Consider the following 26,083-nt stretch of genomic DNA (forward strand, 5'->3'; position numbering starts at 1 on the left):
TGAAATATATTAGTTGTTTAATGTTTTGGGGATTAATTCTCAATAGTAGGTCAACTGTGACATAAATGGTACCATTTTAATTATGATGAGAGTTATGGACAAATGGAACTTATGGAAAACTGTCAGCTTTGTCATATCTGTGTCAGTAATATTCTAAGTAAATCCATAAATAGAACTCATTTTCTTCATTTTTGTATAATTATTTGATTATGGTAATACAATATAATAATTACATTTCCGGGAGGATTATAGCATTCTTTGGGATTTAAAGAATTATCATCTTTCAGCCTGGTGCCTTGGAAGTGGTATCAGACTTACTATAATAGCTTAGAGGGGAAAAAATGATAGGATCTTATGGTGAATGGTGTCTTCAAGATCTAATTTCTGATCACAGGTCAGTGTACAATTCCCTGCACCCCCCCCCTCAAAAATCTATTTTATTTCATAAAAATCTGGTCGTAGGTTGATTCTTTGTTTCACACAATTTTTTAAATAAAAGTAGTTTTTAAATTTGCCTATAAATCATATCAAAAGCCTGAATTCAGAGGCAAGAGTCAAATACCTGCATGTGAACAAAGTTAAGAAAAAGTCTGAAGAAAAGTAGCCAACTTCTATCTTTCTTACCTCGTGGTCATTCTTGAAGAAAGATGATATAGCACAGAACAGAAAAGAAGAGACAGAGGGTAAATCACAGAGTGAATAAGAGTAAAAGTGCAAAGAAGAGACTGCATTCCTACCCTTTGCAACTTTGCTAAGTAGAAATCGGTACAATAGTAGACTTACAGCAGTTGAGTCTGTCTTGATTACTGTAACAAAGTCTCCTGAGGCACAGTTAACTCAATCTGCAGCTCTGTGTATTTTTATTGGGAAACCAATTTGATTCCTTCCAAGTAGCTTTATAGGGAACCATATCCAGATATTAATAACTATTGAAAGTATATCTCAATAATAACATTTGATAAGATACACTTTCTCCAGTTAATAATTCTTTCATGAAGGCTCTTGTAATCCATTTTTGTCACCAACCTTTTGGCACTAGAAAACAAATATAGGATTTAATCTTGGTTCCTGAACTGACCATAAGCTAAGGTCAGGAAAGGAGTGACTTTCTCCTTGTGTTCAATTTTACTTTTTACTTTTTTTAACCAGTCAAGATTCTAAAAAATTGACAACTTTTAACCTACTGGTAGAAGTGGTAAGTAACTTTGAAACTGTTCACCTTTCAGTAAGTGGCTCACAATATTATTGTAAGCCACCCAGATGGTAAAATGGGTGGCAAACAAACACATGTACATACACATACACACATATATAAATAGATATGGTAACTTTCAAGCACAAATGAGAATAGCGAGCTACATTCAATTACAGATGATCCTTGCTTAACAATTATTTGTTCAGCAACTGTTCAAATGCTGTCTTCTTCCTGGCTGCACCAGACCTCTTTCCAGAGGCCACGTGCACCATTTTGATTTGGAAGGCTTCTGAGGGCATCTGAAACCTTGAGAGAAGGGGTGTCCACCTTTCTTCAAATCGACTATTCTCCAAATTTTTGCCTTCCAAAGTATCAGGAGAATGGTACATGTGAAGGAAGAAGGCGTATACATGGGGCCAATAGTTTCTGGGGGTAGCAGGGCCTGCAGAGTGCAGGGTTTTAGGGGCTTTGCACTGGGATGGCTGGCTGCAGCCCAGGCCTTGAGGTGGCGTTCCTCGGCAGTGGTGGTCCCACCAGCAATGGCACTGAAGTTGCAGTCCAGGGTTGGCAGCAGCTGGCTGATATTGCTGAAGGCACAGGCCTCTATTTAAGCTCCAGTGCCATTGGTTTTGCCACTGTGCAGTACTGCTGTGCAGGGTGGCCAAAAGAGTGGAGATGAAGGGAAGATAGGTAAACTGAAGAAACAGGAATTGCCTTATTGAGACTTGAGGCGGGGAGGAACCAAGCTGGGAATGGCTTGGATCAGGGTCCCTTTCCTAACAACTAGTGGAGTTTGATTATAATTCAACTCCACTTTTATCCAGAGAATTTTCCTGTCAATAAATATGCATGCAAGTAATTTTATAGGTTATAAAAATATATTTCTCAAATTAATATAAATCAGCACAATAATATTTCCTTCTTATCTGGATGTTTCCATGTAGTTTCACTCTTGACTGTTTTACAGAAGTTGTTACTCTGTTGGATTTTCTGGTTGATATTCCCAGATGTGCCTTAAATTGATAAAACTCCATCTGTTTCACTTTAAGGGTGAATGAAAGTAAAGAAAAGTAGTTCAGCCTGTCCCTGACTTTAAAAATATAATCTCCCACAGAAAAATTATATTCAACAGAATAATTTTAAAAAATTCTACTACATATTTATAAACAACAGTATTAGCAAAAGGTTTTGAATAGGAACACTTCCATTCCCTAACAATAGCTATTTATGATGTTCTTGTTTTTATAGGCTGCCATTGTTCAATTTTTTTAAAGCAATAGCTTTTAAAATAATAAACACTGGATTTTGAGGACATGAACTTTTATTGTAATATGTAAATACTTATAAAAAATATTATGTTGCACAACTATAGGCAAAATATGATCTTTGCATTCTCTCTTTTGCCTTAAATTATATTACACATACAGAAATTACTTTCAACTTTTCGGTTTAATGAAAAAGATTTAGAAAAAAATGGGACTTGGATGTTATATATGTTAACGGCAGCAAGATTATTTTATGTACAAAAATGGAAGGACACTTTGATTCCCACAATGAATGAATGGCTGCAAAAGTTGAGTTAGCAGAAATGGACAAATTGACATCTCTGATTAAAGAAAAGAACACAATTAACTTTGTTGCTACTTGGAAACCGCTTTTGGACTTTGTGCTTGAGATGGAAAAAAATGAAAATTTTGCATTTTGCCAGTATATAAGTTTGTTGTTATAGAAATAGCTAGTTTATATGATTATATAAAAGTAAAACACTGAAGTTTTATGCTACTATTTTATTCTACTTCAGCAAAAGGAATCATAAGTCAATGCCTTTTCTTTCTTTTTTTCCCTTTGCCTACACGTTTCTCTTCACCTCTTATTTTTTCCTCTCTTATTTTTTCATTTTTTTGTATTTTTGTATTTGATATTATATTTGGTTAAACTAATAAAATTTTGAATTATTAATGTTAAAAAAAGAAATTACTTTCGACTCCTCCTAGAGTAATATGATACAGAAAACTCAGTCACTGAATCTTTGGAGAATCATTCTTAATTCAGCTAATTCAGTTCTATTTGAATACACGTTATCAACATAAAATTACTGAAGGGGGGAAAGTAAAGATTTTAAAGGGTTTTCTCTTTCTCTCCTCTGTGTGTGTGTGTGTGTGTGTGTGTGTGTGAATGTGAGTGAACATTGTGGATAGAACTAATGGATGTAGAATCTGTGGGGAGTGCATTTTTCAATTCACCAGGGTCTTGTAAATGTACTAATGTGACTATTATAGAATGCCTTCATTCATATATGTGCCATTACATAGGCAGTGCCATCAGTTGATCTCATTTATAGTTAGACATAAAGATATTCCAGAAGGGAATATGTAAGCACCATTCTTATTCTCATGGGTAGCAAATGAGAGAGAAAAAGATGACTGTACTTGTTAGTAGGCGGGAGCTGGTGAGCCAGTCTTTTCCCCAATGTATGGCAGATATTACAGTACACAGGAAGCTAGAAAACACTACTTACAAATGAAAATGAAGTATTTCAGAGTTGCTTAGAAATGCTTTTACTGTTTTATAATCAGTTGAATATTGTTAACTGGTTTAATATTTCATGCCATGACTGGTTTGCATGCATGCATGAACACACAAACACATGAAAGTTTTGACAATAAAATTCTATAAAGGAGAAACTCCTTTTTCTGCTTAAGGATCCTTTATGTATTCATTATGCAGATTAGTATTAAAATAAACTAATATACTTTATTTATTTATTTTGTTTAATTTCTATACTGCCCTTCTCCTGAAGGACTCAGGGCGGTGTACAGGGCAATAAAAATACAATATACAAAAGTTAAAAATAAGATTAAATAGAGCTAGCCCATTACAATAAATAATTAAAAATACTAAATAAAATACCCCAAACCCATTAGACCAGACCGACTTTAAACATAATAAATAACTTAAACCACTGGTTACAAAGGCTTACATGCAGAGGTTTGATTTTATATATTTAAAGCATCTCTATGACTTAAATAGAACTACTCCTGAACTACTCCCCGGTGTAAAGTTAACTACTAGTGTAAAACTATGCAAAATTAGTGCCCTCAGGCTCTTTTCCTCCTGCAGTGGGATTTGAAGAGTTCTCATTAAATCATAGGAAGTCATTTGCATCCTGTAGAAAAGTAGGTCTGTTTTAAAAAGTCAGAATAAATTTAAATGAGTAACATAATGCAGTTTGCAAGTGTGTTTATTTTTTTCTGGATAGATATGATAAGCAAAAGATACATAAAATATTTAACTTTAGAGGTGGAATAACAGAACCATAAAACTTATTGTAAGGATGGTACAGATTACCACTTCCAATTTTATACATAACTTTAATAGAAAAGAAAGCATTGTGAAAAAGAAAGGAAGGAAGGAAGGAGGGAGGGAGGGAGGGAGGGAGGGAGGGAGGGAAGGAAGGAAGGGAAGGATCCAACCAAGTCTTTTATTTAGGATTTTTCAAACATGTCATGATGTTGTTCTCCTTTATTTATACATCATGATAAAAATGCAAAATCCCAGTTTTAATTAGAAGGGAGGAGAGCTTAGAAATGCCTCAAATTTGCATTTAGAAGTGAAAATTTTCAATTAAACTACAACATTCATTGTATGCATTACCACTTGCTATAAAGTAAATGTTGGCATCTTGGTAAACTAAATGATACACCATTTAAGTGTGTCCAAATAGTTTCAGCTCCAGTGTTAATAATACAATTTATCATAGATGTCAGTGATCCAGAGACCAGCACAATGGTAAATGTTTAGCCGTACAACCAGTATCACAATTAGTTTTTCTAGTGGCAGTTGCTTCGCATACCTTGAATACAAGCTTTATATTCTCTCCTAATAGTGAGTTGAATACTGATTGCAGCACCTCACAATCTAATTTTGAAAAATATTTTCATAGAAAGTGATTCAAAATATAGTATGTAAGCTTCGGTTTTGGAAACTGTTTTTATCCCCACATTGCTCTTACATTGGTGCAAGATCACCTGTGTGTATTTTCAGAATGTATTGTATTGTGCTTTAGATTACCAGCTATATCAGCTTTCACAGCAAAATTACTGCCTACCACATTTGAAAATTTAATTTGGAATGTACACATAAGATGTGTTTATTTGCTTGTTGATTAAAATCAATATAAAGTATTCACAATCCATGGTCGAGTGATTGTAAATTGGGTGCTTGGCAACCAGCTCTCATTTAGACCAGTTGCAGCATCCTGTAGTCATGTAATCACAATTTGCGACCTTTTTTTGCTGGTAAAATGTGCATTCAGAAGAATGCACAACTGCGACTATGCTTAACTACAGTGGATTCACCGTAATGCCCACCATAAAAATGGTCCTGAAATCTAGTCTGACGTGACTTACTACAGAAATTTCATTCCTAATTCCAGCCCAGTCACAAATTGAGAACTATTGCAAAATGACCCTTTTTGTTTATTAAATTAGAGCTGTATAAAACATTTGAGTGATAGTGTTATCTGTGCCTGGGGATAGCTTTAGAAATGCTGGGCAAGCTTTGCCAAAAATGTAGATGCTTTAAACCCTGGATCTCCATTCATGCAAAGATGTTTCAGAAAGTACAAGGCTTTCATTTTCATTTCCATTTCAGGATATTAATGTACAGTTGACCTATATTGTTTGCACTGTATGAAATACATTTTGTTGGAAATTCTTTTGTTAAAGTGAGGAAAGCAGCAAATATTCAAAGCAATATTATAATATGTTTCTTTAATATTGTTCAAATTTAAAAAGTCAATCTTAATCAATCTGATTTGCTGATTTTTAAATGTTAAATTATTTTTACAGTAAACTGTGGTCAGAAGATGAAAAAGCTTTTTTCCATTGTACAATGAAACAAACTTTGTGCTGAAGTTAAAAGAAGGAGACAAAGTTATTTTTTTATTGGAGCCAAAATGTGGAAAGTGGCACTCGATTGTTAGAGTAGACATTATCTCTCCTGAAAGGAACATGGTTCATTTGTGGGACAAACCCTGTGTCACTTTGGTGAGGGTTGAGGCTACTGCTGGACTCTGCAGTCACAGCAAATAACGTCATGTCCATTTAAGCCATTAGAGCGTGAGTGGCACATTTCTTGTCTGTAGTGTTATATTCTGAAATGTCACTAGGCATTAAATCAGTCAGTGGTGATGGCCTACCACCTAAAGATGAACTCTGCCTTGAGATGATGTTTTCCACTTCAGTGCCACTCTTACTGCAATTACTGGGTCATTAATATCATTGCCGGCAATTAGTGACAGCAGACTGCACAAGGAGTTAGCTATATATTTCTGCTTGAAATTGGAACTTTTTATTTTAGCTTTTTTTCCAACAGCAGATTAAATAATAAACTGTAGGAACATTGGGGAGATCTGTTAACATCGAAGGAAGTTTCCCCCAGAATAGAAAATTTGGGCAGGAAAAAAAATAGCTTACCTCTGGTAGTGTGGCTTCAGTGAAAATACACACACACACACACTGTACTATATTGCTTACATAAGAATTGCATACACACACACATACTGTATAAGTGTATATATAGTATATATCAGACATGTCAAACACAAGGCCCGGGGGCCAGATCCGGCCCGCGAAGTGGTTTCATGCGGCCCGCGAAGCCATCCTGGAAACAGTGAGGGAACGGCCCCCACTGCCTTGGCCCTGGCCCAGAGACCCTCCTTCTGCCAGAGACCCTCAGATCTGTCCCACTCCTGCCCAGGCCCCCATAGGCACCCTTGATGCGAACGATGCAGAGCTGGCCACGCCCACCCAGTAGGCCATACGCACTCTAGCCATGCCCACCCAGTAGGCCATGCCCACCCAGTAGGCCACGCCCACCCGGCCCCCTGAGGGCAGCTGCAATGCTGATGCGGCCCTCCATGAAATTGAGTTTGACACCCCTGGTATATATGAAATTTTAATGACAAAAAGGCTTTCTTCTTTGCACCCGTTTTTTCTACTTGTATGCTTATGTTTGCCATTTTGTCCGATTGTCTGTTGAAAAAATTCAAGTTTGCAGGTATTCTAGATGCCGTATGCCCTGATAGCACAATATAAGCATTAATCATATGTGAGCATAATGTCCCTGGTTTCATCATTCATAACAACATGGGAATTACAGAAAAAAGGCTCATTTCACTGAAGTTCTTAAGTATACCTGTTGCAGAAGTGTATAAATGTCGAAGCTTTGAGCCTCTTTTCAGAAGTGAGGTCATCTTTCACATAATTCAAGAAAATACTTGCTGAGGACACGTAACTCTTGATCTTCTTAGTAGTGCTTGTGTTTGAACTTGTTGAATTGACTGAGGTTTCCTGAATTGTGGGCACTTTTCTGCCTGCTACTGGTGACCTCACTAGTGTGCCATAACATATTTCTTGTCTTGCATCTATACCACAAAACCCTTTTTAAAATTGTTTTCCTCCGCTTGCTGCTATTCTCTGCTACAGGTGGTATAAATGAAATACAGGCTACCCTTATAGTGACCTGCACAACGAACTATTATAACAATTTTGTACCTTCTTGAAACAGGGCTGCATTCCTATTAAAAAGTAAGAACAAATGTTTTTGGTATTATTTGTTACTCAAATTTATATAGCCGTCCATTTCTCAAAACATGATTTTGAGTGGTCTATATTGTGATTTTATTTTTATTTATTATATATACAATATATATATAAATAGATTAAAAATAGAAAAATCAGCATTAAAATGGAGATGACTAAAACTAAAAATATACACAATTTGCATGGCCTTGCTTTACTCTCTTTTAGAATTAATATATATATGCTTCTTATTTGCATTTAAAGCTGTAAGACGTTTGCTAATTACACTTACAGGAGGGCCGTAGAGTAACTAGAACAGAAAATGAAATGACTGGGCAAAATAAACATTGATTAGTTTATTGATTGCAGTATTTGCAACCTGTCTGAATCCTAAGACTCCTGAAGAGATTGTTGCTTTTCATAAATTCAGGTTTTGAATTTTTATAGTTAAGCAACTTAAACACTTTTTCATCTCTCAATATTTGTAAGCATTTCTTTTGCTTTGAGACATTTGTGGAGCTTGAAAATCATACCTGTTCTAATGTTGAGAGCAGATTGCAGTTGTAATGCTTTTAGGGCTGAATCTTAGGTAAACTTTGTCATTTGTGCTCTACGTGACAGAAAACAATTGCAATGCCATTCCTGTGGAGAGGAAGGTAAGAACTAGTAAGACTACTATGTATTTGTGAAATGAGAATGCCTACATGTGTGCTAGAACACTAAGGACTCAACTGTATTCTGCATTGATTTTTCTTATGTCTTTTAAAAGAAATTTTGCTATGTAGACTGAGAGCCAGTTCAGTCTAGTGGTTAAAGCACGTGGCTAGAAATCCAGAGACTGATAGTTCAGATTCCACCTTAGCCATGAAAGCCAACTGGGTGACTTTGGTTTAGTCACTCTCTCGGCCCAACTCACCTCACAGAGTTGTGGGGAAAATAGGAGAAGGAAGGTGTGCTGGATATGTCTCCTGCCTTGAGTTATTTTTAAAAATAATAAAGGTGGGATACAAATAAACAAATCTTATGCACAATAGAAACTAAACTAAAGCAAATGTTCCATGTGTATCAGTTTAACATCTTTTGAAGCACCATTTACAAAAACATTCTCCAAAACTAGCCTCTGTGTGTTTTGTACTCAGCACGTTTTTTAAAGAAGGAAATAAAGCTTGAATGTAGCTTCCCCTTCTCCCAAGCAATTGATACCAGCAAAACAAATTATGTTACTCATTGTGTGGCAAAATATTTACTATTGGTCAGGCATCTCTCTGGATCATGAATGGCTATGGATTACTCACTTTCAAATTAATGCCATATGGACACACCCAACTAAATGAGTGATATTATTTAGTTATAAATAGAAATGCTAATATTTAGTTTATAGGAGGTGGCAATGCATACAATGAATGCTGTAGCTGAACTGGAGAATTTCACTTTTAATTCTTCTCTGTAAATTTGGACATACTGGACAAGCTGTGTTGGTGGTAGTGGGGTACCTTTGAAGATGGCTTGAAGCTGCAATTGTAACAAAATTCAGCAGATATACGTAATTGAGCAGTATCTATGCTTCCCTTTGAGAGAAAAACCATTGAGGAAAACAATGGATGTTATTTCTCAACAACTACAGCTACAAAAGATTCTAGAAGCAGTAGATTATCTAGATCCTTTCTAGTTCACGATTTTAGGCCTACACATAGGATTTTAAAAAAGCATCAGTTGCTTGGTGAATTACTTTTGTTAGGACTGGGTGAAGTTTTTGATTGGTTTCGATCTCTTAGTAGCCTTTGATAACATTGTGGCATTGTTCCCAAAGCTGTTATCTAAATGTTCTCCTGGCTGCAGCTCTTCCCCTGTCATCCCATGGTCATTGCAACTGGTCACTTTGATTGGACTGGTATTAAGATTGTATAAATGAATACAATGAAATGAAATAATACCATGTAAAGCTGATAATATGAGGACCCAGATTGTTGGGGGCAATTAAGCTGACTTTGTAATAATGCCGCTTGGGGGTGTGTGTGAAAGCCCTAATAAGCAGGCATATACATAGAATGAAGGCTACTGCTAAGCTTGTAAGCCGCCCTGAGTCTTCGGAGAAGGGCGGGATATAAATGGAATTAAAATAAAATAAAATAAATAAAATAATAGAGCAAGGGCATCTGTGAAAAGAAGAAGTATTAAAAGTTGGCATGTATAAAAGGAACAGATCTTCAGTTATGCAGTTGTAGCTACTATCTTGATTTTTTTATTTCTTCCTATGAATGCCTCTGAAAAGAAGGTGTTGTGCTGATCTCCTGCCTAGTGAGTAATTATGAATCATTTTCTCTTGATATATAATTTTTGTATTCTAGTTCTGATTCTAGTGTACAAAATAAATGGTAAGCAAAAGTAAAAAAAAAACAAGTATAAGGTTGTTTAAAATAAATAGATAAGTAATCTATGAATAGATATGGTGATGATAGAAAACTGAATGGGGTTATAGTAAGATGTATGCTATAGATTCCTTGTGTTTTTCCAAAGGGAGTTTTTGCTCTAATTCTAAATGTGAAGGATATTCAGCAACATAATCTCCTTACACACACACACACACACACACACACACACACGTATACACACACACACAGACACACACACAGAGTATGAATTTGTGATCGGTAGGACCTGTGTTTTTATCTATGTCACATTCTAGCATTAGAAAACTGCTTACATCAATAATTAAATTTAAATGGAAAACTGTATTACGAACAAAGTCTATCATAATTCAGCTAGCACAGTCACTGAGAGCCTCTGTGGGCTTTAAACTCTGTCTGAGAGATTCTTCTATAGCTTTCAAGCTCTTGAGGACCGAGATCAGGGGATTGGTATAAAAGCAGCGTAATACTTTTAATTAAAGCTCTGTGCTTAGATCACCACAGACAGCTGCTTATGTGCAATTTCTAGCTGCTACTAAAACAAGCACCTTGATTTGTCGTTTTTTCTACCAGTGTAAATCTGGGTATTTTTGAAACTGTCTTGTAAAATTAGATAACATATGTATAAGAAGTAATTACTTGATGCTTTACTAAAGTAGGCATTTAATGAAAGCAGAAGCAACTGACAATAACTACAGCATACGTACCCAATTCTATGGGAAACACATTTTTAAAAAGATTCTTTTAAAGACTTGAAAATCTGACAAATTCATAATAGAACCATTCATTTTATATTGAAAATTACTCTTACTGTTGTTATGGGAGATAAAATAATTTTTACCAGTTTTGCTTAAGTTTTTTAAGACTTGTATTTGAAGAAAGGTGTCTGAAAACCCAACAATATGAATTTCTGAAATATAACTTCAATACGTAGTTATATGTTATAATTTTGAAAGAGCTTCATATTACTTTTTAATCCCAAGAGAACTGTGAGTTCTAGTCTCACTTTAGCCCTGAAAGCCAGCTGGGTGACTTTTGGCCAGTCACTTAACTTGCCTCATAGGATTGTTGTTGTGAGGTAAATAGGAGGAAGGTGTATTGGATATATTTGCCACCTTGAATTATTTAGTAAAATAATAAAGGTGACTTACGAATAAATACATAAATAAATAGAATATATAAAAAAGAGGACAGTAAACAGAATACATTCTGCTTGGTCACCCAGAAGGAGATATTTGACCTTGTTCCAGTCTCTGAGCTCTTCACTTTTATTTATCATGGTTTATCATTATGTATAAGAAATCATATCACCTTATATGGAGCTTAAAGATGCTTTTCACATCCCTTCCTATTTTCACGTGTTCATGTAGAATTGAGTTATTCCAATTTTGTTTTGTGCAACAGAATGCCAGAAGCATCAGCTGTAGTGATTTCTCCAATTTGATGCTCTCAGTACCTGGAGAACTAGAAGAAGGCTTGTCAAATAGTTCCACTTTCAAAATTATTTTTTTACCAGCCCTTCTTACTCAAGCTGTATTTTCATTTTAATTAGGAAATCAACAGAAACTGCAGAACACTATTGGCAATAAAGGTAGCGGTGTATAGCTTGGATAAATTTTAAAATGCTTCAGAGATTGAACAATTGTACAAAAATAATGTTTATTTTGGAGCTTTGTCTTTACTGATGAGAGATTAAGATGGGTTAGATCTGGATTATATCTGCCATTCTAGATCTATCTCTGATAGTTGGCATACTGGTTGGGCTGATGAGAGTTGTATTTTAAAGGGCTTCAAGAATGCAGTGTCTCATTGTTGCACAGTGATTTCCACATCTGTTCTCAGTTAACAGGAATAAAAGAAGGACCATAATCTACAGTATCAGTCTTATTTCCCTAGCCACTTCTTGCCCTGGTAAACTTAATTGGTTTAAACAAACTCCAAACTTTCTAGTTTCTTTTTCATTAACTGTAATCAGGGTGGAGGAAAGAGGAGTGGGAGACTCAAGGGACAGCGGCCTTTTTCACATCTTTTCTAAAGCAGGGAGCACAATTATTTTCAGGCTGTGCAATGCACCTGTCCCTTTTAGTAATACATTGAGGGCCACATAAAAAAAACCTGTGAGGACAAAATTCCTCTACATATCATTAGAAAGAAATATTGTTGCAATCACTCTGCAGTGCTTTATTGAATGATGTTTAGAATGGCAAAAAATTGTTTTTAAATAATTTTTTTCTTACAATTTTCTTGTGGCTTTTATGTGAGGATTTCAAAGACTATAGGCAAGTCTGGAAGTACAAGTTGTATGCCTTTTTTCTGAATTGTAGTCTAACATGATATCTGAATGACTTCAGTACTAGTGTTTCAGAATTTAGGAAAGAAAAGTGACTTCATAGAAACTAGATGTAAACAAAATCCTTTTGACTGTCCCTAACACTTTTGAAAACGTGATGTGTTTGTTTTGCTTCTCCAAGCAGAAGGAAATTTCAACATTTAATTCCCTTTAGAAGATCAACTATAACATTTAGTAATGTGTGATGCTCTACTGTATATTTACAAACTCACATTCTGAGTATAGAAAATGTACCTACTGTAAATCCTTCAGCAAATACCCAGATAACTAATCCTTTAGTAGATTTCTGCAGAGAGTCAAATTCCAAAGATGCTATCAGCCTATGTTTCCTCTTGAATTTCTCTCATTTGATGTCTGGATGTGGAGCATCTTTTCATACATGGATCTATATATGTTTTTAGTTGGTTGGGGATGGGGGAAGAATATGGAGGAAGAAAGCCTGGTATCTCTAGCTGATAAAAAACAATCAATTAATTTCTGTAACAAAAAAAATGTACCGGTAATTGACAATTTTGACTGATGAAGTCAGTCTTTGGCATTACATGCAATTCCATTAAACATTTTCTGTTACTTCTGCTTCCATTAACTTTACCCAGCAATATAGCAGTACAATAAAAATGGAAGTTCCGTTCCCATATTTTATAATGGAAAATGTACTGAACTAGTTGGAAATGTTTAAAGCTGCATCTTTACATACCTCTTTTACTTTCCAAAATATAGCAATTACTATTTCTGAATATTTTATATTTCTTCCACGTATCTTTATTATATATAGATTCTTCCAAGACTATTCACAAGGTAGTATGAATCAAATGCATCATTCATCTTATTTCCTCTTAATTAAGTTATTGGTTAAATTGTAGCCCAAAGGGGGATTATATTACTCTGCTTAAAAATGCGGATACATTTGGAGTGGACACTAGAATCCAATTGGTAAATGACTGTTACCATCTGCAGTTATATTCACTCATATCTGCTTGCTTTAAAAAAAATGCACCCTGTTTTGAATTAAGAATCAGTTTTGATTTTGTGTTTTGTATGTCTTGCCTTTGTTTTTAATCTCTTTGTGAATGAAAGGCTGCATCTAAGCATAAATCCAGAAGCTTACGGTAATTCTCCATCTGATTAGAGCAATGTCACTAACTTGACAGGTTGAAAGCAGCCAAGACTTAGGCAGTGGCTTAGCCTTCTAGGGAGGCAGTAATAACAGTCAAATGAAGAAGTATTAAAATTTAATATTATCTCCAAACCACAGGGACTGTATAAAAATAATACCACAGATATTCTTTGTATATATCACTCTATTTTTCCCCTCTTCATTTGGAGTGAGATACATTTCTATAAATAAGGATTTCACAGATTTCTGAAGATATATAACAAATCAAATCTTGATTGAAAGACTCCCATTTTAATATAAGATTGCCTGCTGAAGATCAAAATGCAGCTGTTCTAAGTAATTCTAGGATTGGTATAGTGGTTAAAAGCACCAAGCTAGAAACTCTGAATTCTAATTCCCTCTTAGGCCAGTTGTGACTGGGGGACCATGGGCCAGTTATGCACTCTCAGCCCTAGAAAAGAAGAAGGCAATGACAAATCCTGCTTGAAATTTTGCCAAGAAACTAAAAGGGCTTATCCAGGCCATTGCCAGGAGCATGCATTGACTCAAAGATGTGCACCCGCATACCCACACCACACAAAATCTAGGAAACATCTTTATATTGACTGTTTAAAGGTTGAAAAGGGGCACTTTGCAGAATAAAGTGGGCTTGACTAAAACATTATTCCTGAAAGCATTAAAGCAGCTAGGTCCTCTGAAAGCCTTGTCTCCGCTGTACTTGTATCCATGTGCCCAGTCTCTTTGTTTCACTGGCAATACCAGCAGAACTATTGTTTGTGCATGTGAAGACTGGCAGGAAAGCAGTGTGCATTTGAACACATGAATACTTGTGGGAAAGCCCTTCAAAGTTGTAATGCTGGACCTTCTTAAGGATGTGTTGTGTTGATTTGAACATGCTTCCCTTCACCCCTTTTCTTTGGGACATACCCATTTCAAATGCTTTGCACAGCTCTTAATTTTTATTGCTGTAGCCATGCTTTTTAAAAATTCTTTACATTTACAAAATAAGTGGGATCATATAAATAATATCTCTGTAATGGAAACAAGTTTACATTTGATTAAGCTAACATGTGCTTCTATAGCAGAAATATATGGTTGATATTTTGCAGTTTATAAATTATCTAACATTACTAATTTATTTCTATCTCAAATATGAGAAAAATTCTTTCTGCTTTGTAGCATACTACTAATGAAATATTAATTTCTAGGTTGTATTCTAAATGCTAAAATAGCCTGGAAAATATTAAGCTCTCTCACTTTGTTGAGTACTATGTAATACTAGGTTAAAAGATAGAAAACTAGAAAACCTGTTTAAACATGCAGAAATTAATATGTGTAAATATTGAGTCAATATTGAGTCCCGAAGATGCTTTATCACGAGGCAACTGAACTTCCATGTTTTTCTTTGAAGACGTTTCGTTTCTTATCCAAGAAGCTTCTTCAGCTCCTGGATGACTGAGAATTTCCATAGGCATTTATATAGAGGCAGTTTTTATGTTTCTTTGCATAGCAATTTTGACTGAAGTTCAGGCAGTATTCTTTTTAAAAAATGGGAGCAGCATATCTAAACTCTTTTATTGTGGTTTAAGTATGGTTATAGAAAATCTTACTGCTGAGCTGTAAATTGCAAATGGTTTTGGACATAACAGAAAAGTAAATTTAGCTAATGTGGCAATCTAGAGATTTTTCCTTTAATTTGCAAGCATGCACAACTGATTGATTTCCTAGCAAGTTGCTGGTAAGCTAGCTGCCTATTTTTTATTATGGTACACTTTTGCTGTGTTCTGATTACATGGTCCGTCCGCAACAATCCATTGCATCTTTTATGTGGTGGATGATGGTAACAGTTTGAATGTGGGTAGTGTCAGGAGCATGACAGAAATAGAGCTCTTGTATGGTTTTGCTGGCTCATTTCTCTCCTCAGCCTTCAAAACAGGAACTAAGGAGGAAAAGAACAATCACTCAAGGCTACCACATTGACTTGTAGTTGCGTGGGAGCTGAGCCTTGGTTTGTGTTTTTGGATCTATACATGTATTTGAAATATATTTAAAGGAAGGATAAAAGTTGAGGAATATATTAGCCTGGTGAGAACTTGCGTGTTCTAATATGCAAATGTTCTAGCAGAATTAACTAAACATCAACATTCTTTTGCTATAAACAACATATCACATGCATGCACATTAGCCAGTGCAAGAAGATACTCACTTGGTTATTTGGATATATAAAAATGGGCTCTGAAAGGAGTCACTAGCTCCCACAGTAAAGAATTCTGATACGTTTTATTACAAAATCATTTACCAAAATATTCATAACTCCTTCAGACTACACTAAATTATAAATGTAACATGAGCATTTTTGCAAAACCAGCTTCAAGCCTAGGCAGGTTCAGTTCCTTAAGGAAAGCAACCACATAATAGTATGTATTTCTTTGGCAATACTAGTTTTGAAGGGGTTTTTTGTTCTGTTTTGAGACTAAAGCTCTGGATTGTTTAGTTGATTAGTGTTGCATTTAGTTAAGCTAACCAAACCACACCTTTTCTTTTTGAAAATCAGCATGACACATTTTAATCAGAGAAAGGTAAGTTAAAAAAGGTAAATTTCTGCATCTTGGCATTAAGTCACACTTTATTAACTATGCTGTCTGCTAGAGTTTAATTTTATTATTTCTGTAAATTGTATGGGCACAAAGGCAAAAACCAAAAGGTCATAAAAACACAACAAAAGATGCATTTGATTTATGTTCAAAACTGGTTCTTGGTATTGATTTTCTTTTCTCTGGGGGAAGAAAAAGATCTCAGCAAAACAAAACTATACATCTCCATTATTTTCTAGCAGTGCAGATGTAACACATCAGATCTGTTTTCTCCCGAATTACTCACTTTAAAAATGTACAGCCGAAGTTAGAAAATGAAGAGGTGAAATTTTGTTAGTCTGTAACACCAAAAGACAAAATGCTCTCCAGAATCCAGAAAAATAGGAGAAGGAGCTGCAAGAAAGGGAAGTTCATGTAGGGAGGAATTATGTTACACCCACAAGGAGGGAGAAGTAGAACAAAAGCAAGAAGTAGATCAAAGGCAGAGAAAAAGTTCATAGTTTTTGCAGCTAGTGAGAAGATTAGAGAAAGAAAAATATCAGACCTAGTGAAAGACTCTGAGCATATGAAGAAAACAGGATATTTATTTATATATATATAAATAAAGGGAACACAAGATAAGACATCCTACTATCCTACATCCTACTATTAAATACAGTACATTGTGTTGTTTAAGTGTTCCCTTTATTTTTTTGAGATAGATAGATAGATAGATAGATAGATAGATAGATAGATAGATAGATAGATAAAAGGTACATTTTTTAAGAAAAGAAATGCCCCAGGAAAAATGTGGGATAACTAAAAGACTTAAAGAAAAAGAAGACTTATGGGGCCCTATCTAAATTAGATGAAAGAGAGATTCTGCTTAGTGCCAGAAGTCTCATTTAATTACTTTTTCTCCATGGGAAATCCTACAAGTATTTTCATGGTCTTCTCTTATTCCTTTTCTTTCATATTTTGAGTAAGTGGCCAGATGTATCATATGTGCTGTGAAAGGATAAAGATCCCCCTCTCTCCCCCCCTCCTCCCTGCTCTGTGTAGGGATGATTCCTTTAGAAATGAAGATCAGCCATTTGGCTTGGACGCAATAAATTAGCAACTTTAGTTTTGTAAATCAAGGTGGACAATCTGCAAGACTTATTTCTGGATGATTTCTGTACTAAACATTGTGGATGAGATTGTAACCTACCGATTCCTTCCTGCCCCTTATGGTCTTCTAATCAATAACATGGCAGACATTTTCACCTGTTCTACTCTACTGGCAATTTTCTGAGGGACTAGTACTGACACTTTCCTTGTTTTTGGCTCTCAACTGAACTGCATACTCAACCTTTTTAGACCATGCTTTTGAGCTGTGTAAAGAGAGTGGTAACCTGAAATACAATTGCTTCAGTGAGACTTTTGCCAAGCAATGTGATTCTGTTTTTAAGGAGAAAGTAATCACTTTTCAATTAGGGTTGGTATATATTACTAGATAAATGTAGATAAATGTAAAGTAAGATAAGGTAGCTAAGGAATTAGAAATGAGGTAAAATGATTATTTGAATTGTTATATCTTTTTTATTAAAAATGTTTTATCAATGATGCCCTTTTTATTAATTTTTCAAGTAGAAGGAGGCAGAGCTTGCCTGCCTCATTGAAGATACAAAAGGTAAATAGAAGTTAGGCTTCAATTCACATCATGTCTTACTTTGTTAGTATATAAAGCACTGGAATGTATAAATGAACTATTACAAACTAAATCAAAGGTATTCACAATTTTTCACAATTTAAAAATAATTGATTTGTTTAATCTGTGGAATTTTAGTTCAATAAAAAAATTAAAAGCTAAACTTCCTTGTTTTGCTGAACTTGGCAGACTTTTTTCTGAACTAACCCATTTTTTTCAAGGGAGTGGAGGTGGAGATTAAACACCGGCATAAGTCAGTTGACAGCTATGGAAAAAGGCTCTTTGGATGACTTAGAAACTAAAAACAGACTGTATTGGATGTTTGTTTATTCTCTTAATTGCCAGTATTTTCCAGCTTTTTCTGGATAAACCTGAACAGCAGAAGTAAATTTGGACAAGTGACATCTGTTTTCTGTTTTAGGTGGCTATATACCTGTTGGCATCCTGAAAACTTTCATTTGATTTTTTTTCTTTTTCCAATCAGCAACATCCAATGGATCTCTTGAAGGCTTGGATAACCAGGAGGGAGGTGTATGCCAGACGAAAGCCATGAAGATCCTTATGAAGGTTGAACAAGGTAGTGATTATCTTTATTACTATTTATTCAGCAATTGCAAACAGCTCTCGCTCCCCAATTCAGTGGCCCTGGTTTGCAAAGTGGGTGAAACTGTCTTATACTCTGAAGTGAAATGCTATTTTCTGCACCTAAGTTACTGACATTTTATAAGAAGAGTTAATTTCGTTAAGATCTTCGAGTCATCCTTGAATAGTGTGTGCTCCAGTTATTCTTGCTTGTAGACTATATATTAAAAGTACAGTTTCACAGCTCAAAATTGTTTTAAAAGGAGAGGGAGCTAATGTTTTCACAGCTTTGCTTGTAACAAAACCTCACTAAAAATGAGGGTTTTGTTCGTGGTCTTTTTCTCATCTACAGATAACCTATTGTACAGGGAAAGAATGAATTGTCCTTCCTAATTAGAGGTTGATTTAGTAGTCAATCAATTTGCTTGGCTGTGCTGAAATGTCATTTGCAAAGGCTTTCTTGCCAATTTCAGGAATCCCCTTCATTTTTGCTGATATCTTCACAATCCGAAACTCTAAAATAACTATATAGCTTTTTTTTTTTAAAAAAATTGCTTTAAAGAGGAAAATTAGATTCTCGTTATCTCCTTGTAGTCCTAAATAAATGACCTTCTGTTCAAAGCCATTCATGCCTCATGAAAATTAATAACCAGCTTAGAAAGCACATTATTATTAGTTTGTAGTGAATCATTTGTGTTCTTTCAGTTCCCAATTCTGGTGGGTCCCCAAAAAATGCTGATCCAACTAAACGCCCGGAACAGGAAGCTGGTACCAACGGGAAAAGCTCCACAACAAGTCCCTTTGTAAAGGATCATGCAGGTAAACAGGAAAACATCTAGATCCTGAAGGAGGGTCTGTTATGGGCTATCTAAGTGCAATCCTATGGAGACTGGGATGGGGGAGAGATTATCTACGGTAGAAGAGCTACCACTTCCTAAACTCCTTAGAGCTTGCAACAGCTACAACAAGAGTGACAGAATGGCTTTTTTTCCTTTTTTCCTCTTCTTAAAAACATGCTTCCTCCCCACTGATCTGTTGGAAAGAAGTTATCTATGTCTCTTCCAAGACTGGCATATAACCCTCTCTCACACATACAAATTCAGAGTATGTTGAGGAATGAAAATGCTTAGCTTCAGAGCTTCCTTTATATCATTCTGGTATGTTCCTTTGTCCTTATCACCTGCATGGCCATGGAGCTTTGGCTGCTGATCAAGGGACAATCTATGCATCACATTTGCACCTCAAAAGCATTAATCAGACTAAACAATTTCAATATATAACAGCCAATTTTAAAAAAGAATATACCAATCCAAAAAAGATAAAACTTCTGCAAAAAAAAAAGTAATCTCTCTCTCTCTCTCCTGTTTGATTTCATATGAATTTGGTTTCGTACATATTTGCTATTGATCTTTAGAAACAGATCTTGCTCTAAAACATTTTGCAATTATAAGAAATGGATTTTAATTTTTTTTAAAGGAAAACATTGGTTGCAATCCAGGACATAGTTAAACACCCTTAAACCCTCTTATTTGGTATGCTTTTTATATTTATATTTTTATATTTAATCACTTATGGATTACCATCATCATCTCCTGGCAGCATTTATGAAAGTTTCATTTCCTGAAACTACCAGCCTGCTTTTACTTGGAGAGGCTAGCAATAGAGATATTGTCCTGATTTCAGCTTCCCATGTAAACATATAGTTGCTGTACAAAGGTTCTCCCTGTTGACATCAGCAGCTTGCTCTTCTGCTAGAGTAACCAACCACTACTACATTCATAAAGTTTGCATGATGGTGACTCTGTGTTGCGATATCCCATCTCCTGAAACTGATAAATGAAGTTCAAAAGGCCTCTCTCTTTGTATTGGCATGCCATGGTGGTTGGCATTTTTGCTTCATTAATTGTGTTACCAGCCACCTCTTTAACATCAGCTTCTTCTCTTTGCTTCATTTGAACAAGAAAGAATACACTGGAGAAGGTTAGCAGAAAGAACAGCAAACTGATATTACTGTTCAATCATAGATATTAGTTTATTTTAAAATTCTCATTGTTTCATAGCTTCTTTTCAAATTTATTTGCCCTCATGCTTATAGAGCTTTTAGTTGGCAGCTAGAAAACATCAATACTTTTATATTAGAAATATAATGTGCAATGGCTTTTCACCTAAATTTAACATCACAGCAATATTCCCATTTAAATCAAGCATCCAGTTGCAGCTAAATTAGCACTGATTTTTCCAGTGAGAGAGCATTTGATTTAATTAATAAAACTTAAATATCCTTGCAATAAGGATTGCTGCACATATTATGCTTGCTTTTGATTTACAACTTTTACTATTTGAATTCTATAAGCAACAAGTCCTACTAACTATGACAAACATACTGGAACCTTCTGGAGTAGTGTTCTTTTAAATTTGACAACTTGGAGGTATGTGGACTTCAGGTCCCATAATTACCCAGCCAGCATGGCCTGGGGAATTCTGGGAGCTGAAGTCCACACATCTTAAAGTTGCCAAGTTTGAAAATTACTACTCTAGAACAAGGGTGTCAAACTGCCGGCCCGTGGGCTGGATGCATCACATGGAAGCCATGCCCACCCCATTGCCGGCAATAGCAAAACTGTCCTGATACATTGTGCGACATCACGTAATGTCGTGAGTTTGACATGGCTGGTCTAGAAGCCCCGCTGCAAAATATGATACTCTGTGTAACAGTTGAGTAACATTGGGTTTGAAAAGCTATTAAAGACAGTTCTAAGACTTGGATTTGAATAAAATCCCAATAGTGATACGAAGCTAGCAGTACTTTCAGTCAGTATTAGAACACTGAAGCCTACAGATAGCTATTCCACTCATCAGTATTTACATATTGTTTTAAATTCTGGGCTACATAATAAGGATGCATATGTAGACAGGAAGAAACAGACAGTAGTATAGTTTCATGCAAATTGGTGTTTGTAAAAGATAGTGACAGATGAGTCTTTTATTCTACTAGCTGCCTGAAGGTGGGCAACTTCTGGGGAGACATGACATGCATCAACGGCTGTTTTATCACTGCTGTCCTTCAATTCTGATGGGTGAAAATAGATACAAAGTGTAATTTGGGAGCAACATGATAGGAGCAACGGTCAGAATGTCTTTGTAATGCGAATGACTGGTTGCATCTAGCTATTCAGGTTTTCAGAAGACAATTAAATATGGCTACAAAGTGGTGATGGACAGTGATTGTTCTGAACTTAGATTTCTCCCTTCTCTTTCTCTCTTTCTCTCCCTTTCTCCCTCCAACCTTATTCCTAGGTCCCAACTCAGATGGGAGCAAAGCTGGACATTCCAGTATCCTTGGTTCAGAGGTGGCCTTATTTGCAGGGATAGCTTCAGGGTCCATCATATTCCTCCTCATCATCATCACACTGGTGGTTCTTTTGTTGAAGTATCGAAGGAGACACAGGAAGCATTCGCCTCAGCACACGACAACTTTGTCGCTTAGTACATTAGCAACCCCAAAACGCAGTGGGAACAACAACGGGTCTGAACCCAGTGACATTATCATCCCTCTGAGGACTGCAGATAGTGTCTTTTGCCCTCACTATGAGAAAGTCAGTGGTGACTATGGACATCCTGTGTATATAGTTCAAGAGATGCCCCCTCAAAGCCCAGCAAACATTTATTACAAGGTCTGATGAACACTCAGTGTGGTTCCTGTTTTGAAACTCTCTGTCTGTCTGGTCAAATGCTATCCATGACACAGAGGTTGGGGATTGTGATGAGCCACTTTGTGGTTTCGTGGACCAGATGCAGAGGAGGGAACAGCAAGCTCCACCCTATTACAGAGAGCTGCTTTGAGGGGGCAGCTTTCAAGTCTGTAGAATTCCTGTCTTGGTGAACAAGCATTTACTTGGAAGCTGGAAGAAGTCACATAGAAGATTCCCATAGCAATTGCTGTTTGTTCATCACCTTCTAAGCCATGTGCTATAGGCATTCAGGCACGTACAAAAACCCCCAGGGTCGATGGAGCAACTCGCAGATACTAATGGTTTTAGGCATTCTAGGAAGAGAGTCTTAAGTCATCAAGCTTGAAATGCAGCCCTGTGACTTTGTGTGTGCTTCTCTTGGTGCTCATGGATTTGTCTTACAGACCTCTGCTTTTAAGTAAGATTTTAAACTTTTTTGTTTGTTTTAGTCAGTCCCTGTGACATTTTACTTCAACCAAACAGCATTCTGTCATCCTTCATGTGAAAATTTATGCACTCCATATCATGCATTGCTTTTGGAGAAGTGATTTTTCTAAAAATTATTTTTACCATTCCATATTCCACTTATTTGTGAAAGCAGCCTTACTTGAATGGATAATGCTTTGGGAGAGACTTTGGGCTTGCTGAAGGGAGATCTTCCAGCCAAAAGCTAGCTTGTCGGCCGAATCCACAATAGAAGTGACATGTGGCAGAAGAGAGAGGGAAGGGCTGAAAGAATGCTACTGTCTCTGGAATATCAACTAGACAAAGCTAGACAATTTAAATAGCACAGCACTTTGATATCCGGAGTTCAATGAAGAGTGTTAACACACAGCAATAGAAGCAGTTGATTAGGGTCTGTACTTGAAGGATGCCAAGGTTTTCTCAAATTGTAACTTGCAGGAGAAAATAGTTCTCCCACAAAGTAGTGCAAGTAAATTAATGTGCCTGGAGGACAAGACAACGGAAAGTTGCTGGTGATATATTAGGGCACGACTGCTGTGGTACTTTACCAGCAATAAGATGTACAACTTTGAATTAGCTGTAGCAAAATCTTGGTCTGCTTCAAATGATTTTTTTTAAGCAGACACAGCTGCTATTACTTATCATATTTTATCTAATCATAGGGAAAAAGAAAACAGCAACATCTGACATAGACAAATCACAAGCTTAATGGTCGAGAGGGCTATAATTCCATCACTTAAAACAAAGCATTCACATCTATATAAAAATTGGTCAGGATCTTGTTTTTCCTTCAATCAAGCCTTTTGATATTCTGATTTCTGGCAGTGCATTTTGAGTTAGTCTTGTACTGCCATTCATGGGATTTTTCTCTTTCTGAAATAAAGCACATATGGTAAACCACTTGTGATCCACAAAGATGCAACATATTCAGCTACAAGAAGGGGAGGTATAATGTGACTTATTTATAATAAGTGTATAGAACCCAAGGGATGTATGGTAGCAGATTTTGTTCAGATTACTAATATATCTATATATTGAAATTGCACAGAATCCTTACAGAAGATGTGAAATTCCTCTGTGACCATGAAATCAATCTGGCTACTTCTGGGGGAAAATATATCTTTTTAACTCCAAAAAGAACAATATTGAGAAGAAATGTAAAAATAATCAAGCCCTCTTAGCTGTCTTACATAACCAGTAGACTAGGAAACAAAGCCCCTAAATCATGAGATAAGTGTATAACAGTGTATTTTAACAAGATATTCTGATATGGCTTTTTCTTTTTTTGTGCTGTGTTTTCCCGCCTTGCCTTATGAGATGGAGTATTTTTTGAGCTGGATACCAATAGGAAAGTTTACTATAAAGTTCCTGCTTTGAAGCATAGTTGTTGTTCTCCTCCAACCTCTGCACCCTGCGGGACATAAATCTACTTTTTTTTATGTGCTATGCAAAATAGATGTCTTATCACATAGTCCTGTTACCATAGCAACACTTCACTTTCTGGACTCAAAAGAAGTTGTAGCTACAGCATTTTAAGGTTCTCAACTTTCACAGAGCACATGCAAAAAAAGAAAAGAAAAAGAAAAACCACCACACCACACTACACTACAGAGTCGTGTCATAGAAATGATTACTTTTGGTATTTCCTGAACCTGAAAATGACATTGGTTCACGAAGAGAGAGATGGAGGGGAGGGAGAGGAAAGCGAGAAGTAGCATGGTTCTGTGGGAGGTTACTATGGTAACTAGCTACAGCACAGAAGCAGTCTTTCCTAAAGCTTTTCCCTCTAAGAACCCATCCATGCAAGGTTTTTCTTGTAAGTTCTTAGGATTTGAAGGGGAAGTGAAAAAATAGATGGGGTAGTTTTTAAAAAAACAATACCTGAAAGAGGTTGTTTAGCCAGTTCCCTTCTCACAATGTACTAAACATGGGAAGGGGAGATATTGGATAAATCTATAAAGAAGAGCACCCTGCAACCCAGGAGCGGGTTGGGAGAAGGGAGCCCCATCTACCTGTGTTGTGTCTTGTGCAGAATAATGACAATCTTACCAACTATTCCTTGAGGTTGGTGTTTGGTTCAGCTTTGAAAAGTTACTGTAAATGCCTTGCTTGTGTTAGCCCTAACTTTTTGAAAATTTACATCATCCTGTTTAAGAGTGAAGATGCTGTAAATAAGTTGAGACTGACTGTATATGGATTTGGGGTGTTACAGTAGCCTTATTCACATTTTTAAATAAAGATTCAATTAAAAATACACATGGAATCAAGAATAAACATCTTTTCTTAACCAGACTGTGTATATAGAGCAACACTGTTTTTTTATAAAGTCTAAGCAAGATGTTTTGTATAAAATCTGACTTTTGCTATGTATTTAGCTACAGCTTGTTTAAAGGCCGTGTCATTCCCCTTTGCACAGTATCCAGGATAAAGAGATAAGATTTGAAAAGGTTGCCAAATTGCTGCATATTTGTGCTGTAACTGTGTACCATGAATATTTATTTAAAAATTCCTTTGTCCAGTTTGTAAGTAACACAGTATTATGCTTGAGTTATAAATATTTTTTCTTTTTTTAAAAAAACACACATAGACTGTCTTAGTTTTGAAGTCTGCTTTGTCCTATGTTGCAGTTAGCCCCTTTGAGAAATTGAAATCTGAAAATTCACATTCCACATCTGTTTCAAACTGAATTTGTTCTCTAAAAAAAATAAAATATTTTTTTCCTATGGAAATAATGGATTCAATGGCTTTTTGTGGAGGGTGGGAAATGTTCTTCCAAGCTTTCCCTTTCTTTTCCAAGTTAAAATTTTAATGTAATATTGCGGGGTGTGAAGAACTCTCCAAGATCCTTTTCTTCCTGAGAAAACTTTTGCTTTCATTCTCCCAAGAATGTTAAGTGTGGCTTGTTAAGAACTTGAAAGAGCAAATTCCTACTTGCATATGCATTATATATAAATCTAGGGACCTAAACTAACATTGTTTGTGAGCAAAGTATTGATTCATGATATCTCTTTATGGGCTATATACAGGAACTGTGCAAATAAAATTTACCTGGGCAGGACCAAACTTTCAGAGCTGGAAAAAAAAACACCAATAAACTTTCCCAACTTTCAAAAAGGTGTCTATCTCAAATACTAGGTTTTTGGTTTTACTTCAATTGTGGAACAGGAAAAGGGGAAAATGTGTTTGTCCCATCCCAAAGTATGATGCTGCAGATCTTATTCCTGAATTTTTTTGTCTGCTCTACATTGAAATTATTTGAAGACTGGCATCTACATTAAATCTCACATTTGTAATGCAGGAGCCATTACAAAATACTATGATTTAGAAAGCTAGGGTACCTCTTGAAGACAATCACTATAAGGATACTGGGATAAGAAATATAGTGTGG

General features: G+C 35.9%; 1 protein-coding gene across 2 annotated transcripts in view; it reads left to right on the plus strand.

Annotated features, from left to right (window-relative positions):
* EFNB2 (ephrin B2) overlaps positions 1-25,372 on the plus strand; it is a 47,742-nt gene extending 22,370 nt beyond the window's left edge. The window contains exons 3-5 of one of the 2 annotated variants that reach the window (XM_083363140.1): positions 18,402-18,494; positions 19,205-19,318; positions 21,797-25,372. In XM_083363140.1, the coding sequence (XP_083219266.1) occupies positions 18,402-18,494; positions 19,205-19,318; positions 21,797-22,179 (590 nt within the window). In that variant the 3' untranslated portion in view covers positions 22,180-25,372. The remainder of the gene's footprint in view (positions 1-18,401; positions 18,495-19,204; positions 19,319-21,796) is intronic. The other variant, XM_083363141.1, reaches the window with a different exon arrangement.
* The last annotated feature ends 711 nt before the right edge of the window (positions 25,373-26,083 follow it).

The sequence above is a fragment of the Vipera ursinii genome, assembly GCF_947247035.1.
Source record: "Vipera ursinii genome assembly, chromosome: 4".
NCBI lineage: Eukaryota > Metazoa > Chordata > Lepidosauria > Squamata > Viperidae > Vipera > Vipera ursinii.